This window comes from Heterocephalus glaber, unplaced genomic scaffold (genome assembly GCF_053883595.1).
Source record: "Heterocephalus glaber isolate CG9 unplaced genomic scaffold, H.glaber_assembly_v1.0 deba00000546, whole genome shotgun sequence".
NCBI lineage: Eukaryota > Metazoa > Chordata > Mammalia > Rodentia > Bathyergidae > Heterocephalus > Heterocephalus glaber.
In genome coordinates, this window is record NW_028258147.1 from 30,897,961 (window position 1) to 30,916,713 (window position 18,753).

The following is an 18,753-nucleotide window of genomic DNA, read 5'->3' on the forward strand; positions in this document are numbered from 1 at the left end:
CAGGTGCCTGGAAGTGCTGGGGTGGGGGGATAGGGAGAATGTTAAGATAACGCCTGCACCACTTCCTCTTTGTTGGAAGGTAATACAATTGGACACCTTCATGGATAACTTGAATGTTGATCCTAGCACTGGAGATATTTTGGGAGGATGCCACCCTAATGCCATGAAGCTGCTAAACTATAACCCTAAAGATCCTCCAGGGTCAGAAGTAAGTGCCTATATTTCTCTGAGCTCACAGGCAAAGCTATGAGGATTAACATTTTGTTGAGATGACAGGAGAGGATTTAAGTGGGTGATGTTTGATAATTCTCATGGAGATTTTGATAGGGAAGGGAGATATAATTCCTTACTCCTTTCAGGCCAGCAGGTGCCAATACAACATCAGTCCCAAACAATATGTCTCATCCATGCAAGGGCTATATTTGCTGTTGGGGGTAATGGGAAAATATGAGCTTATTATTCATATTGACCCAATTGCCTATGGTTTTTCCAATCAGGTCTGAATAGGTCCTGTGGTCAGATAGAGACATGTATGAGATCATTTTTCAGACTACCTAACATGAAGCTCAAATAAAAGTGTGTAAATGAATGAAGTCTCAAAACTAAAGGAGGTTTTTTTTTTTTTTTTGCCTCTAGGTTGTAATATATATGGAACTGCTAAAGAATGTCTTGTTTTAAAGATTTTTTGTTATTTACACTGGGTGTGGTGGTGCATGCCTATAATTCCGGCACTCAGAAGGCTGAGGCAGGAGGATCGCTATAATTTCAAGGCCAGCCTCAGCTACAGAGTGAGTTCAAGGTCAGCTTGAACTGCACAAGGAGAGCCTGTCTCAAAAAAATTTTTTTTTGTTATTTAAAATTATCTCTTCTAGGAGATTCTTAGATAAGAAGAAGGGGATGGGGAGGGAGAGACAGGGTGAAGGGTAATGTGGGGTAGATATGAAAAACTAATGTTATATCCATGTATGAAAATTCCACAGTGGAACCCATTACTCTGTATAATCAATATGCAATAATACAAATATCTCCTCTAAAACAATAATATGAGCCACTGAATTTTCTAAGGCCTTAAAAACAATAGCAAACAGCATTGCATTTTCTATGGCATCAAATTTAAGAATAAAAAATTCTCTAGGGAATTGAACTATAGCTAAATTTCTAGGCAAGTATATTCTGAGATCTATATTCATAGACATTTACTATGCACCTATCATGTGCCAGACATTTTTCTGATGCTTAGGATGTATTACACAGTTAAACAGAAAGTCTGCTTTTAGGGAGGGGAGAACAGACACTGAACAATGAGCTTAAGAAATAAGTGAATCACATAGTAAGCCTGAAGATGCTAAGTTCCATGGGAAAAACAGTACATCTGGGTAAAGAGACTCAGGATTACTGTGAACAAGAGGTCAGGCAGGCCCAAATATTAAATAGAGAGCATAACTGACCTCTTTGAAAAGATGTGTTTCAAAGGAAGACAGGTTTGGGGAGGTGGGAAACAGATTGAGATCCTAGCCTGGTAATTGATCCAGTGGCTAATTTAGAACATAAAGTTAATTCTGGTGAAGGATATTGCTGTTTTCCAGTTAAATTTTTTCTCTTAAGTTAACATATTAGTCACAGCTTCTTAAAAAGAGCACCAAAGAAATATAAAAAGAAGTGAAAGTCCTTCCTGAGTCTTGAATCAGAAGAATTCTTACCCCAAGTTAGCAAACACTCCTTGCTTCAGATATGTACCCCACTCAAGGGATAGTTGTAACTTTCCTACAAAAATGTAACTACAGCATCTGTTTTAAGACCATACAAATACAACTCATAGAATGATTGAAAAATTGTTCACATCTCTGTTTTTGAGTTTGAGCATTTGTTTATTTTAGATAACCTTTCTTTCTTCACAATTACTTTTAATTGAGTCTTATGTTATCTATGTGATCCAAGCTTGAGTACTTTTGTGCAACAAACCTGAGATGGAGGTGTGGGATCTTCTTTAAAATTAAAAAACAACACTCAATAACAACCACAAAAGAAACCCCTCTAAACTCCATTCTAACAAGAGGAGAGGTGTTGGTAAAGACTCACAATTCATGAATTACTGATTGCTTTCCTTTAATTCCTCTCATGTTTTGTTGAATGGATTTTATCCAGGCTCTTTGGAAACCTGAGTGCTTCTGAATTCACTGATTAGCAAAGTTAAGTGTTTAGGGATCAATACCAGCACAAGACATAGATGTGTCAGCTGGAATTCTGAACAGTGTGTGTTTTCTGCTTCCTAGCAACTGTGCAGATATGAGAGGGTCTCTGGCTTTGGTGACCACCATCCTCCCAGTTACCAGTGTGGAGTGAGTGCTTGACTCAGCTCCCTCTAGCCTTTTGTCCTGTGCCTCCCTCTCATGCTATAGGTTCAGTCAAAGGCAAGACCCTCCCCATGGAGGCAGGGACACTGTCCGCAGAGGAAGTGAAGAGTGTTCATTGGGTGTAACCTCCTTCTCTAGGGGATATCTTAACTATCAAAGTTGTTTAAACTTTCTATTGAGGAATTTGGCTAATGTCAGATAACCAGTCCATTTTAGAGCATAGATTTCTTATGTCATCAAAGGAAGAAGAATGGTTTAAGATAGATCTCTGAAGAGATATACATGCCCTAGTATGTGGGGAAGAAAACATCACCAGATAGCTGCTTGCTCATACAGTGTGGTAACAAGTGATCTTCTCTTGACAGGTACTACGCATCCAGAATGTTTTATCCGATAAACCCACAGTGAGCACTATCTACGCCAATAATGGTTCTGTGCTTCAGGGTACCTCGGTGGCTGCCGTGTACCATGGGAAAATTCTCATAGGCACTGTGTTTCATAAAGCTCTTTATTGTGTGCTCTAGACTTGAGATATTCCAAAGCCTCCATATGTTTGGTAAAAGTGAATTTGTCATTATATGGTAAGTTTTAAAAGAGCAGAGAGAAATTTCATATTGGTCACCAAATGGCAAGTTGGGTGAGTGACAGTCCACCAAGAAACTGGAATGCTCCTCACTGTGTCAGATATCTCCAATATTCTCCAATAATGAGAAATACGAGCCGTGGCTACGGAAGCTTCCGGCTCAGGGAGCCCCCCTTGATAACAGTGTGGCAAAATCGCCTTCTACAACCAGGATGTTGAGTCTCTAGCAGTCCAGTCTAGGAGAAAAGCCATGTTCAAGGACTTACAATTTCTCTCCTCTTCTCTTCTCCCAATTTTGATGGAAATCAACTGCTAATCAAGTGCCCCTGCCTGCAGCTAAAAGCAAGAATTGGTATCGTGAGATTGTCCCAAAGCCATACCTTCTCCCCAAGTCCAAACGGGAATCAGGATCAGTGAAATTTGCCAGACACACAGAGCTGATGTGGTCATTTGTAACAGGTCTTTCTTTGTATTGACCCTTGTGCGTCAAGTATTGTTAATCCTGCTTGGCTCTGTACCGTGAGATGCAGGCTCAGAGCAGTTATCTTGTGTTGCTTTCAGCTTGCGCTACTGGTTAATTCAATAAGCATTTCTTAAGCAACTTCCTATGCACTTGGCACTAATAAATCCGAAATGAATAAGATGGTCCTGCCCTACATATATTCATCAGCAGATGAATGGATAAAGTGTGGTGTTTAAACACAATTCTTTTTTATGTCCATCTGCCATAAAGAAGAATAAACTTGAGTCATTTGTAGAAAAATGGATGCACTTTGAGACATAATGTTAAGTGAAATAAATCAGACACCCAAACCTACATATAGCATGGTATCTCTTATATGAGAAAAACAAAATATAAATAAAAAGCAAAATAAAAGACAGATAATAGGAAATAGGGAAATAGATCTTTTGCAAATGGGAAGGGGACCAAGAGATGGAGGGAAGGAGGCGGGGAGAGGAGGGAAAAGGGGTAAAACAGTTAAGATGTGCTATGCACCAACTCCCAGTGAGGAATGGAATCATTATGTACTGCCAATATGTGGTAATACAAAATAAAAATTTTTTTAAAAACTTAAAAAGATTGTCCTGGCATAAAGTGTTGTCCAGAGGACTAAGCCATATAGCAAGACCCTATAGCAAATTTTAAAAAGTTATAAAGGGGTGGGGGGTGTCCCTCAGTGCAAAGGCACTGGGTTCAACCTCCAGGACCAAGTGGAGATAGAGAGACAGAGGCAGAGATACCAAACCAACCTTACTGATGAGAATGAATAAAAGTGTCCCTTTCTTGGTCAAAAACAAGAATAACATTTAGCCAATCATTAATGAGGATCAATGTGCCCAAGTCCATTTTTGTGACTTTTACTAGGGAGTAGCTATTGATTTTTTCTCTCCCTCTTCTCCGGATGGTGATTTGGGTAGATTTCTTTATATCCTAATTAACACTGCTCAGTTAGAAGTAAGTTTTGCTGAAAGTTTTTATTAGGGTAAAATTCTACTTTTTAGTCCATGTAAATCTTTAGACAGTAAGGCTTTGTAGTTTTCACTGCTTAAAAGGAAAAATGGCACAGAAAAAAACTATAGTCAGTTATATTTTAAGTTTCAAAAGTCTAGACTTTTGGGGGAATAGAGAAAAAAAGAAATTAAGGGCATATTACAGCATAGTCCATGTTGAAGAATCTAAAAATGTTTTGTCCCTGAACATCACACCAGCTGGACTAGATAAAGCTTACCAAACTAGGGCAGAATAAAGAGGGTAAGATATGGGAAGACTAAGAGATTTGAGGTGCTAGGGAGTTCCTAAGAGCTGACCCTACGCTGCTTTCTCCCAGGCCTAGTTAGGAAAGGCTAGATGATAGACCTTCGCAAGAAATTTGGGGGTTCTGATGACGGAAGGACTAATGTGTCCTTTTACAAGGAATGCACAGGAAAGTGACAAAGCCACGAGTTTCCTCTGGCCCCAGCCTGGTGCGAAAGCAGGTAAGTGTGGGTGTGGTTCACCAGGGATGGCACAGAGGCTCTGATGTTATCTGCACTTGAAGCTGACACAAAAGCGAACCAATTCTCATGCACTCAAGAGGGCACAGAAGCCAGCAGAGAGAGAACCAATGGGCCTAAAGATGTCTTGCTATCAGGGAGAAGACAAATAGGCATTTGATTACCATGAGACCTTAGTTGATAACAAGGACCAGACAGCTCCTGTGGTGCTTCAGCTCTGCCAAAGCCTTCTAGGATTTAAACAGAACTCCAAGGATTGGGAGGAGGCTGTGGGATTGTTTTATATATTGTTTCCTGATGCCAATCCATTTGGAGACTCAAAATTAAAATTACAGGAAGGAATGGGAAAGAAATTTCTGGTGTACTTTATGAATGTAGATTTTTCTGAGTTGGTGCAGTACAGAGTAGAAAGGGCTCAAATCTTTTGCTAACAGATGTATGATTACATCCTTTCCTTGGTGGTTCTGTAACTAAGACCAATTGGTAATAAGATGCCCTCTTCTCAGATGCCAATGCAAGATTCAGTTCCAGCTGAACCCCATGTACACTTTGCCCCTGCTCTAATCCAAATGGGTCTGTGATGGTTTAGATCAAGAATGACTTCCCCCCCCCAACTCTCATGTTCTCAAAGGCTGGGCTTTTGGAAAGTGACTGAAACATAGGTCCACTACACTAATAGCCAAATATCCCATTAGAAGGTGAGTTTGCTTGAGGAAGAGGCAGGTCACTGGGGGTGTGACTTGGAAGGGGTGTATCTCTGAGTGGCTCTCGCTCCTTTCCCTACTTCTTGACCATGAGCCATTTACCTCTGCCTGGTCCTTCTGCAATGTGGTTTCTGTGTTGGAGCCAGCCAACCATGGACTGTGAGCCAAAATAAACCCTTCTTTAAATTGTGAGTGTCAGTATTATGTCTCAGTGGCAAGAAAGTGTCTAAGACAGGGTCCCCTCTCCCAATATGTCGTCTTGATGAAAGAGGCCCTGGCAGGATGGCTCAAATTTGGAGGCAAGTAACCTATTCTTACCAAAGGATAGGAGTGTGGGTTGCCCTAATCACAATCCCTTTGTCCTGTAATCTTCTTTAATCTTTCCTCCTCTCCTTCAGTAGGCACAAGTTTATCGGAGGTTTCTTGCCAAGACAGTCATCTAACACCCCCTCTCCCTCTGTAAGCCATCCCAATCTTTATGTGAATACCTTGAGCCGGCACAAGAGACCCGGAGGAGGAGAATTACCTTCTCAATTGATGCTGCATTTTGGTGACTCATCCTCTTACTTTCTCTAGCCTTTCCAAGTAATTGTCAGAGATGTAGGTTGGCGGCAGGACACTAGGGTGATAATTGAAGGACTTAGAGCTCTCTCATGAGCCACAAGTAAACTCTGACTGTAATATTTACCTCTAAATGTTTTCAGCTATTCCTAGAATGTGAGATACTTGGTGCTTTTATTTTTTTAAGAGTTTTACTGAGTTATCCAGGCTGACCTTGAACCTGAAGTTGTCACGCATAGCTAGGATTACAGGCATGTGCCGCTACACTGGGCAGTTGTTATTATTTTTGAGCCTTTAGGTGCTAACTCTGACCACAGGAAAATTCTTGGTCTCTTCCTTTTGTATCCAACCTGTTTTAGTTTAGGTAGCAGGAACATTTAGAATATTCAATAATGCTACCAGATATAAGCTAACCTACATTAGCAAGAGCACCTACAAATTTCAATGGACAGTGATATGCTGGTCAACATGACAGCAAAAGTATATAACATCTAGTCAATAAATAATTTAACTAAGCCTATATAAGAATTTTATGGAGAAAATATTAAATCTTCAACAAAAATGCTAGAAAATATACTACATATATGGATACACATTTCACATGGTCTCTTTTCTTTCTTTGAGACAGGGTTTCCTTATGTAGCTCAGGTTGGCCTTGAACTCACTATGTATGTAGCCCAGGATGGCCTTGAACTCGTGGTGAACCTCTTGCTTCAGCCTCCCAAGTGCTGGGAGTACAGGTGTGCAAGATGCACATTTTAGTCTTGAATAAAATTACAAGAATATAAATTCTTTCCCAATTATTCTATAAAATCAAAGTTCACTAGGATTTTTATGAGGTTAAATGTATTTAAATTTTACAAGGAAAATTTTTATTTCTTGTAATGCATTAGGTTAAATAATTCAAGACCAAATTGCCTAATGAAAAAAAAATAATAGATGCAAAGATTTAAAAATAGTTTTGAAAGCAGCACATATCTCACAAAATATCTCTGAATTATCAAGTCGTAACATAAGTGAAATCCAGAGGGTTAATTAGCATTGAAACCGGGCTTGCCTTGAGGGCATCTTCTGAACTAGTTGAGCGCTGCTGGATATTAAGATCTCACAGGTACAGGGGACCTGGAGTGAAATCCCGGGTCAGCCCGGAGTGGGGAGCCTATTAATGGACTGCATCCCATAGAATCAAAACCCTGTGACCACAAAGAGGCCCATTTCCTACTCCCTGAAGCCTAAAAGGAAACTTGCCTTGGGATTGAGAAAAGTATACAAAGACATATAATATTCCTCAAAAGTGATAACTACTTGCCTATCATCACTGAAATGTTGAGTCTAAATTCATATTAGTTGGTCAAAAAACTCTCATTCTGTTGAATGGTGGTTACAGGAGACCGGGGAGTGTGGGGGAGGGAGGGATACAGAGAGATTGATAAATGGGCATGGATTACAGTTAAGGGTAAGAAGTTCCAGAGTGCTGGGGCACAGAAGGTGACTATCCATAGTGAAAATACATGCTATTTCAAAAAGTTGGAATGAAAGACTTTGAATATCACTGTCTAGAAAAATATAAATGTTTGAGATAGATGTTTTAATCTGCTTTGAGCATTACACACTGTACACATGCATCAAAACAACAGGTAGTGCTTCATAAGTATGTACAGGTTTTGTATGTAAACAGAAATAGATTATACATACACATGCATATATTTACCTCAGATCTCAAGCTGTGAGTGTAGTATAAAATCGTGCCAAGTTAGTACTATCACCTGCAAAAGACAAACACATCATCTCTGGATTTTATTCTAGGTCTTATGGCATTACTATGAATAAAGAAGGAATTCCTATAAATAATTTCCCAAGGAAACTTAGCAGTAGTTCCTGAAAAATGAAGAATCGAGGAAACATAAATGAGAACCGATGGAAACAATGACAGCAGAGAGAGACTCACAAAGCACAGGTGTAACAAGTGTACTTGCAGTGTTTCAAGAAATAAAACAGGAGCTTAAACTCAGGGCACAGAAAACTATAAGAACTGACTTAATAGATTTGGAAAAGATCAAATTGAACTTTCACAAGTGAAAATGAAGTAAATTAAATGGAAAATTTATTGGGTAGTCAGAATACATTTTGATTTCTATCGGCTTGAAAACTGTTCCAGTGTACGTTCACAATAACCTCCCTCAATTTGAAGGAAATATCTTTCACTCTTTACTTTCAATGTGTCCAATAGGTGTTTCTCCCTTGGACAGGCTGGAAAAAAGACACTTAAAACATTAAAGACTCAGTCAGATGCCTTGGAATAGTCACCCAAAGCCTGTCAGTGCCCCTCCTAAGGATGGCTAATTTATTAGAGATCATATTGGTAACAAATAATTCAGGGCCAAAATGCTCAGATAAAATCATAGATGAGCACTACATGTGGCTAATTATTGGAAATAAATCTTGTTTCTTCTCAAACCTTTTTTTCTTTTTGTTGTTTTTTTTTTTGTAGTATGGGGAAATGAACACAGGGCCTTCACACTGAGCTACACCCCCTGCCCTCTTTATTTTGGGTCAGGGTCTTGCTAAATGGCCCAGAACAGGCTCAAACATACAATCCTCCTGCCTCTGCCTCCCAGAGTGCTGGGATTACAAGGGTACACCACCACACCTGGATCATTCTCAAACTTTTGAGGAAGCAATATGGAGTTGTACCAAGGGCACTAAGGACCAAAAGGAGGAAGGAAGGAAAGAGGGAGGAAGGGAGAGAGGGAGGGAAAAACAGAAGAAGGGAAGGAGGGAGGGATAGACAAACCTAATGGAGATGAGAGATGAGTCAGATTGGAAGAGATAATGAAATGGAAGACAGTCCATGAGAGTATACTCAACACAGAGGAGAGAGATGGAAAAACCTGAAAGAGACATAGAGACTAAAATGAGAAGATGTAGCATGTTAAAAATTGGAGCCCCAGGAAAAAAATGGGGAAAAATTGGGTAGAAAAAATATTTTAAGTAAAAATACTGAGAATTAAAAATTTACAGTCATCCACAACTTGATGAAATTGCAGAATATCCAGTTCAAAAGAGACCAAGGTGGAAAGAACTATACTGTTATTCACCAAAATAGACTTTAAAAGTATTGCTTTGCATAGAATTGATCACCAAGAACATATAGTAACTTTAAATGTGTATACTGTCTCTAATACATCCTCTCTATAAAGCAAGGATTTATAGAACTATAAGGATAAAAATACAAATAAGCTATCATAATAATTGATTTTAACTTATTACGTATTTATAGGATCAGTAAATTTTTTTAAATGAGTAGAGAGAATCTAAAACACATAATTAACAAACTTGTTCTACTTGGAGTGAAACAGAACCTTGTACTAAGACATTGGAGATGCCTGCTTATTTCAAGCTCACAATGAGCATGTGCATCTGCAGTAATCTATACTGTGCCTTAGAGTAGGTCTTTATAACAGTGTATGTTGTCTGACTACCCTGCAATCAAGTTCAGACTCAATTTTTTAAAAAATTCTATAAAATTGCCACTATTTGAAATTAAGAAATTTTCCAAATAATTTATGAACCAAAGGAGAAAAAAAGGGAGAGAAAAATGAACATTAAAAAATCGTTTTAATTGATAAAAATTTTTCTACAGATTTAATCTCACAGAAATCAGCCAAAATCAGACTTAAGTGAGTATATATTAGACAAGAAAATCCAACATTAAAGAGTTAAGCTTCTCATCTCTGCTCATAGGAAAGAACAGCAAAATAAACCCAACAAAAGTCCAAGAAGGGAAGAGTAAATCTAAGAGCAAAACCCAAAGTGGTAGTCGGTTCCAAGGCGGCCACCACCACCCTTACTTACAGCCTTGCACTCTCTCCAGCCCATGTCAAAGACACCTGGTGCAAGTAGCTGACAGGGTTTTCTAGGAATGATGATGTGTGACTGCCGGAGCCAGATCACACAAAAGTATTTCCATTTTCACTGTGCTCACAGGAACCATGTATCATAAAAATTTTTGATTGTTTTAAGGTACTGCATTCTGAGTATTGTTAATTATAACTAGGACAATTTAGTGGAACAGAAATCCCAGCACATAATGAAGCTATTCAACAATAGCTAAAAGTTCATTATTTAAGATTAGTAACAACTAATACACACCTGATGAGGTGAATGGGAGAAAGAATAACTCAAATGTCCAATGCCAGCAATGAGAAATAAAACATGCAGATGTTACAGACACTAGAGAGATAAAACGGGAAGTTGATGAACCACTTCATGCAAGCAAATTTGAAAATTTTATGAAGTGAACAAAACAAAAAAAAAATCCAACTGTGATGGTTAATCTTGACTCCCAACTTGACTGGCTTGAGAGATGCCTAGGAAGCTACTCTAGCATACTTCCAGGGGTTTCTGGGTGAGTCAGTGGGGTGTGACCTTGTGGACTACATCCAGCCCTGACTCCTGCCTCTCTGGCACTCCTCCCTGCTCCCTGCTTCCTGGATGCTCTGGGTTGAGCATCTTTCTTCCACCATGCCCTTCCACCATGATGTTGCTGCCTTGGAACCACCAGATCATGGACGGAAACCACTGAGAACCAAAATAAACCCCTCCTTAAAGTTGCAGATAAGAGGTTGCAGGGAAGCTGACCAATATAATATCTTCCTTTATTAAGTAACTTTCTTTATTATTTATTAATAACTTCCTTTGTTAATATAGTAAGACTAAGTTACTATAACAAATAGAACAAAATATATATTGCCTTAAAAAATGGATGCTTATTTCTCTTTCATTTAATGGTTCTGAGGAGAGTCATTCCTAAGGCAGCTCCTGTTGATGAGGCCTAAGATCCCACTTGTCAGATGCTGCAGGAGAGATAAGGTGCACACAGAAGGGCTGTTAAGAGAAATCTTTACAGGGACTAGTATTGACATAAGGGTGGGAAATTAGCAAGTGTAAATCTCTAGTGCTAGCCATGGTTGGGTGAAATAAAATTGCATGTGTCTGGGGGCAGGAACTCTTTCCATCTCTAGGCTTGAAAGAAGAAGAGATGGAATCAGTTAGTTAAATAAAAATAGACTGAGTAGATACTCTCCCAATGGATGCTGTGACCACTGGTAAAAGGATGCAACTGAACGTGACAACTTAGTAAGGACAGAACGGCAGGAGTAAATATCTTGACTTACCCCGCCTTTTACACTCCCAACTAGAAGACAGATGAGTGGACTTTTGATGGATCCCAGAAAGCCTCTGGGATATGGAGCCATTGGCAGTGTGCTAAAGAGTGCATCTTGAGCAGCCAGCGGCTTGCTCATGGTGCGGCACCATTTCCTAGGTGATTGCAGCTATCTGCACGGTGGAAGCTAGGTCACCATGGTGTCTGGGACCTGGATGTGGTACTCAATGTCTTAAGACCCAGAAAAATGGTACTCATCATTTCTGATCCCCTTCCAACAGTAACACCCAGTCACATTGTCACACCCTAGTACCTGCCGAGAAATGGTACTGTTATATGACTGGAGAGGCATGCGTTCAAGCAGAAAAAGTTAACTTCAGTGAATAATTAGCAGTCTCTGCCACCATCCTCTGTTTGACCACCCAATATTTATCTGCATCCTGTTCTTACACATTGACTCCCTCACTCTCACCAAGAGATAGAGCCCAAAGCCCGATCTGATTCCTGTTCCAGTTCAAATTCCAACACCTCTCACTGCTGCTCTGACCTAAAATTAGGTCCAGATATGGCTGCATACAGAACCCTAATTTTAAAAAGCATTGTCCAAATGTATGCAAATTATAGTAATTAAAGGTGACTAGAAGAGCTACAACCAGTCCAGTGAAAGTAAGAAAGAATGGAATATCCTGAGCAGTCTCTTGTGCACAGCAATGAGACTTCTCCACCAGAAAGGGATTGAGATACTTCCCTGTCCTGGCAGTGGTGTATTTTCCCATGTGCTCTATGATTCCAAATTTTGCCCCTTAGGAATTATTCCTGGTCCATTATGCTTTAAGGCCACATCTGAATTGGGTCTTGAGAAGACTATGTGATTTTAATGGCCTGCTTCCTGCAGGTGTCAGTTTGAGAGTCTAAAAACATTTTTTAGACCAGGCTTCTAGTTGCTTTTGAAATGTTAGCACCTTGGAAACTTGGTAGGCTTCTGGGTCTGTTTACTTCCAGTTACAGCCATGCGACAGCCGCAGCACCCAGAATTCATTTCAGAGCAGAGTTTTCAAGCTAACTTTACTTCCTGGTTTCTCACTTTTTCATTTAAAACACTGTGTCCTTTGAGGCCATCCGAATAAGTAGTTGTGAGGAAGCAACACCTTCCAGTCTTCGCTCTGCTGTGAACCACCAGGGGTGGTTTTCCTGATTAGGAGGCACTGGATAGGACTATGAGCTACAGCAATCTCACTGCCTGCTTTGGGGACACTGCACCAAATTTCAAGACATTCTCTTTTTACTTGATCCTTTGTTCCCATAGTTCCTTCTTTAACATTTCGTTTATTTATCTTTTTATTTTATTAGTACATGTTTGCAGTACATAATGATTACATTCATTGTGGGGAGTTGGTACACATACATGACACATCTTCATTGTTCTCATTCCCTTCCCCACCCATCCTTTGCCTCTCCCTCCATCTCTCAATCCCCTCCCTCTTTGCAAAAGATCTATCTCCCTTGGGCTGGGGATTTAGCTCAGTGGTTCCACCACCTTCCTTGCAAGCGCAAGAACCCGAGTTTGATCCCCAGTACCAAAAAAAAAAAAAAAAAAAAAAAACAATATAAAAGATTTATCTCCCTGTTTCCTATTATCTTTAATTTTTCTCTATAATTTATTTATATTTTTGGTTTCTTATGTAATAGAAACCATGCGATATTTAAGATTCTGTGTCTGATTTATTTCACTTAACATTATGGTCTCAAGGTGCATCCCTTTCCTACAAATGACTCAAGTTTATTCTTTATGGCAGACTAGCACTCCATTGTGTATAAACACATTTTCTTTATTCATTCATCTGTTGATGGACAAATTGTTTACTTCCAAGATTTAGCTATTAAGAGTTGTGCTACTGGGCCAGGGATTTAGCTCAGTGGTTTCGCCGCCTGCTGCGCAAGCGCAAGGACCCAAGTTCGATCTCTGGTACCAAAAAAAAAAAAGACTTGTGCTACTATAAATATGGCCATGCATGTATCACTGTAAAATGCTATCTTTAACTCTTTCAGAAGTGCCTACTACTCTGGATAAATGATCCACATTTCCCATTGCTGCAGGAAATGATTTTACTAACAATTTTGATATCACAAGGGTCCCCAGTTATGGAGCTTCTATGTCACATCTGTTTCCTCAACTCTAGTATAGCTATATATGCCAGGTTTTTTAGAATCTACTTTTAGGTTTAAATTTCTGAATTTTGAAGATCACACTAAGCCATTGAAACAGAGACCCCCCAAAAAATAATGGCTTAAAGAACACAGATATAGTTGGGAACTAGTGCATGACAATAGGTAAGAAGTTAAATCGAGAAAGCAATTTTCTGGGCCTGAATCCCACATTGGTCACTTGCTAACTGTGCAACGGTGGCCTTCTCTAAGCCTCAGTTTTCTATAACTTTAAGGACATAATAACAACTGCTACCTGAAGTGGGTAATTGGGGGAAACAAGGTGTGGGAACAAAGCCTGGGTTGGCCTCTCCTTGAGACACGAGGGAGAGGATAGCAAGTCCCCCACCTCGGGCTGCGTGTTACCATGCCAGCACCAGCCGGTTTCAAGGAGAGAAACAATTGCAGCTGAAGGCGAATTAAAGAAAATACATAGCTGAGTACAATCTGTACGTTATGAGAACCTGATGGACTTTCCCTGAATCCTGGAGCACATGCTTGCTTGCTTCTTGGGGTGAGTCCAATAAAAGTGAGGAGTGTTATCAGTTCAGGACTCTTTGTCCACTACAGGCAAGAGTCCCCTGGTTCTCCACTTCCAAATTATCTTTGTGTCTTTTGTCTTTAGTCCTCCTTTCCCCAGTTAGGGATAAACTCGTAAGCTGGTTTCTACAGGTAACAAATCTTTAAAATTTAAGTAATAATAACAGCAACTGCCTAGGATTGGTAAGAGAATTAAGAGTTAGTACGTGTTCAATTTACACTTCGTTACATGACAGTATTATATAAGTTAATTTTTTAAAAAAATTATACTTATCACACGAAAGATTGCAGGTAACTATACCAACTCAGTATAAAAATGTTAATCCTCGTGGTCCTCTGGGACTAAGAGCTTCCCACTCATTCTGTAGTTCATTGTCATTATCTTCATGATCAAAACTAGTTCATCATAACATTGGATTCCATGGAAAGAAGGAAGAATGTGTGAGCTGACACACCAAATGTCTTCAGGCCCAATCTGGAAATGACATAAACTTCCTCCACTGACATTCCACTGGTAAGAACACAGTGATAGGGATTATACTTAATTGGAAGCCAAGCTGGAAAATTCATTTAGCTCTGTGGCCTAGTGCCCAGAATGGAGGGGTTTAGCTAGAAAGCTAGTACTTTACCATAGTTCCTAAAACTGACTCAAAAAGAGCTTGGAAATCTTTATAATTTTATAACCATTAAAGAAATTCAGTTAGTAATACAATATTTCATATTAAAAGAAAATAAAAACTAGAAACAATCAAGTGTCTGTAGATGTTGAAATAGATAAATCAATTATAGTAAATTCATACAATGGAATTCTATACATCATTGTATACCCCATGTAGGGCTACATGCAAAACAGGAATTTCTCAAATGATATTGAACTAAGGAAAATAAAAGTGGGTTCATATAGTATGCTTTTATTTGGGGGAAACTCCAAAAAGGAAAAGCTAAACAATGTTTGAGGATGCATGCATGGGTGACCAAGCTAGACAGAACAGAAAGGTGATTATTACTGTCAGTAGAGATTGGTTGCTCTTCGAGAAGACCAGGACTGTGCTTAGGAGCACACAGAGGGAGCCTCTGGACTGTTCCTGACCTGGATGATGTTTACACTGAATTGTTTTAGAATGGTCCTGTAACTGTACGTATGCATGTTAGACACTCTCAGGTATATATGATGTGGCTTACAACATATTTTTATGCCTATAGAGATCAGAGTCAACCTCAAAAAATAAAAATAAAGGACAAGGGTAAGCTTAATGATAAAACAGTTTTGTATTTTTACAAGAAAAAACAGATAGACCAATGGAATAGACCAGAGATCTCAAAAAATGACATTTTTATGTATGGATAATTAATACAAAGTAAAATTAGCAGCACCAATTAATAGGGAAAAGGTGTTTTGTTTAGGAGATCATTTGGGAGAAGGGACTTACTCCATGGAAGAGTATAAGACTGTATCCTACTTACCATCATCTAAGCAAGGTGGACTCATATGACTTAAAGAGCTAAAGGTGAAGTATAAGCTTTTGAGTTAACAGAAGGCAATGAGGAGAGTATCTCTTTTTTTTATTAAATTCTTTTATCGGTACATTGCAGGTATACAACACAATTACATTTCTCATTGGGAATTGTACCTTTACATGATGCATCTTGGTTCTTATTTTTTCCCCATTCCTAGCCCTCCCTTCACCACCTCCACCCTTCCCTATTTACAAAGACTTTATTTCCATTGTTTCCATTTCTCATCATTTTTCCTTTCCCTTCTTTCCTTTCCCCTGCCCCTCCCACTATCCCTACCCCTTTGGAGCTTTTCTTCCTATTTTACATTATCAATTACTCATTCTAATCATTGGTACATTTTAGGTATACAATGTAATGACATTCATCGTTGGAAATTTGCAGCTTTACATAGTCTCTCTTGGTTATTTTTCACCCTTGCCCAGCCCTCCCTTCAACCCTTCCATTCCACCCTATTTACAAAGATTTTGTTCCTATTTTTCCATTTTCTCATATTAATCCCATTCCCTTCTATCTTTTCCCCTAGCCCTCCCACTTCCTTCCCCTTTGCCCCTTTTCTTCCTATTTCACATTCCCTATTATGCATTTAGTCCTTATTTACACTTTCAGTTTCTCACACCAGAGAAACTATTCAGTATTTATACATGTGTGTCCTATTTATTTCACGTAAGATTATCGCCTCAATGTGCATCCACTTAGCTATAAATGTCTCTAATTTCTCATTTTTTATGGCTGAGTAGTACTCCATTTTATTAAAAAACCCACATTTTCTTTATCCAGTCTCCAGTTGATGGGCATTTGGGCTGTTTCCAAGTTTTAGCTATTATAAACTGTGCTGCTATGAACATGGGCACACATATATCACTGTGGTATGATTCTTTTAATTCTTTGGGGAAGATTCCCAGCAGTGGAATAGTGGGGTCAAATGGGACTTCCAGTTCTAGTACTTTGAGGTATCTCCATACTGACTTCCACAGTGCTTGCACCAGTCTACACTCCCACCAACAGTGGAGCAGGGTTCTCTTTCCCCACAGCCCCACCAGCATTTGTTATTGGTTGATTTCATGATAGCAGCCATTCTTTCTGGAGTGAAGTGGAATCTCAGCATTGTTTTCATTGGCATCTCTTGAATGACCAGTGATATTGAACATTTTTTCATGTATTTCTTTGCTATTTCTACTTCCTTGTCTGAGAAATGTCTGTTCATTTCAGATGCCCATTTTTGGATTGGGTCTTTAAATTTGGGAGGTCTGACCTTTTTAAGTTCTTTATAGATTCGAGATAGTAGACCTTTGTCTGAGGAAGAGCAGGTGAAGATTTCTTCCCACATTGTGGGCTGTCTCTTCACACTGCTGGTGGTTTCTCTTGCTGTGCAGAAGCCTTTTAAGAAGAAGAGATCCCACTTCTTGATTGTTTGTGCTAGTTCATGGGCAACTGAGGTTTTGTTCATAAAATCTTTTCCTACACTAATGTCTTCAAGAGTTCTCCCTAACCTCTGTTCCAACTGGTTTAGAGTTTCTATTTTAATATTTAGATCTTTAATCCATTTTGATTTTAGTTTAGTGCATGGTGAGAGATATAGGTCTAGTTTTAATCTTTGGCAAGTTGAAGCCCAATTTTTCCAGCACCTTTTATTAAAGAGTCTATCTTTCCTCCAGTGAGGGTGTTTGGCTCCTTTATCGAACATGAGATGGCTGAGTGTGTCTGGCATTGTTTCTGCATCTTCTAATCTGTTCCACTGGTCCTCAGGTCTGTTTCTTTGCCAGTACCATGCTGTGTTTATCACAGTAGCTTTGTAGTATAGTTGCAGGTTTGGGATTGTGATACCCCCTGCCATGTCTCTGTTACCTAGAATTGCTTTTGCTATTCTGGGTCTCTTCTTGTTCCAAATGAATTTTTGGATTGTTTTCTCAAGGTCCATGAAGTATCCTGCTGTGATCTCAATTGGAATTGCATTAAATCTATGTAGCAGTTTTGGAAGTGTGGCCATTTTCTCTATATTAATCTTTCCTACCCAGGAGCAGGGGATGTCTGTCCGTTTTCTGATATGATCTTCAATCTCTCTTTTCAGAGTGTTATAGTTTTCAGAGAAGAGGTCTTTGATTTCTTTCATTAGGTTGATTCCTAGGTATTTCAGTTTTTTGGATGCTATTGTGAAAGGAATTATTTGCCCTATTCTCTAGGACAGTATGTTTATGGTCCAGAGGTAGGGATAGATTAGTGAAACAAAATTTTAAAAACACAAGCCCTAAGACCAAAAACAATTGATCAAATGGTGAGTTATCAAAATTAAGGATTTTCTTTAAATAATGGATACCATGGACCAAATGAATAGCTGACCTTCAGAATGAGAAAGATTTGCAAGGTTAAACTGACAAGGTATAAGTAGAATATATTTGGAGCTCTTGAAGATAACAACAGGGATATTAACCCCAAAGAGCAACAGCCAAATAGTGTGAAGAAGCAATTTTCAAAAGAAGATGGGGAATAAAATATGTGAAAGATGCTCAGAATTTTTAGTAATGAAAGAAGCACAAACTATAACAGCATTTTAAAATTACTTTGTACATATTAGACTAGCAAAAGTTAAAAGGCTTAATACTGCCAAGTGCTGGTGGGAGGTGGGGGAATGAGGAATTTCATGCATTGTTGGAAGTCTGGGCTCCTGAAGCTCTCCTGAAGCCACAAGACAGCTCAGCAAGTGAGCTCACAACACTGCCTCTTTCCTCACCTCATTAGCTCCAAGTTTGGGGTTTGCTCAAGCCCTGCTGACTTACACAAAATGAAACCCTATACTCTGCTTTCAAGAGAATTTGGGAATACAGCTTCTCTTTCTACTTTTGCAGGCCAGGTACATGTAGAAGAGTGGACTCTGTCCCTTACTTGGGGCTGGGGCACCAGTCTTACATAATGCCACCCTCTATGAGTCTAGTATGCTGGAAGGGGGTAAAACACTACACCCATAGGACTTTGGGAAAGAGAGTGAAGGTGTTGAGCCAGTGTCTCATCATCATCCCAGAAGTAAGACCCAGGTGCACACTCAGTGTTAGTGATATATTTGTGTTTATTGCTTTTCACAGTACGGGAAGAACTTGTCTATAGCAGGAAAATAAAGTGCATGTTCTTTGC

General features: G+C 39.2%; 1 protein-coding gene across 1 annotated transcript in view; it reads left to right on the forward strand.

The window, feature by feature from the left end:
* The window catches only part of Pon3 (paraoxonase 3), a 28,779-nt gene extending 24,763 nt beyond the window's left edge, over nt 1-4,016 (forward strand). Inside the window, exons 8-9 of the mRNA XM_004862712.3 lie at nt 80-208; nt 2,720-4,016. Of these exons, the coding sequence (XP_004862769.1) occupies nt 80-208; nt 2,720-2,878 (288 nt within the window). The 3' untranslated portion in view covers nt 2,879-4,016. The remainder of the gene's footprint in view (nt 1-79; nt 209-2,719) is intronic.
* The last annotated feature ends 14,737 nt before the right edge of the window (nt 4,017-18,753 follow it).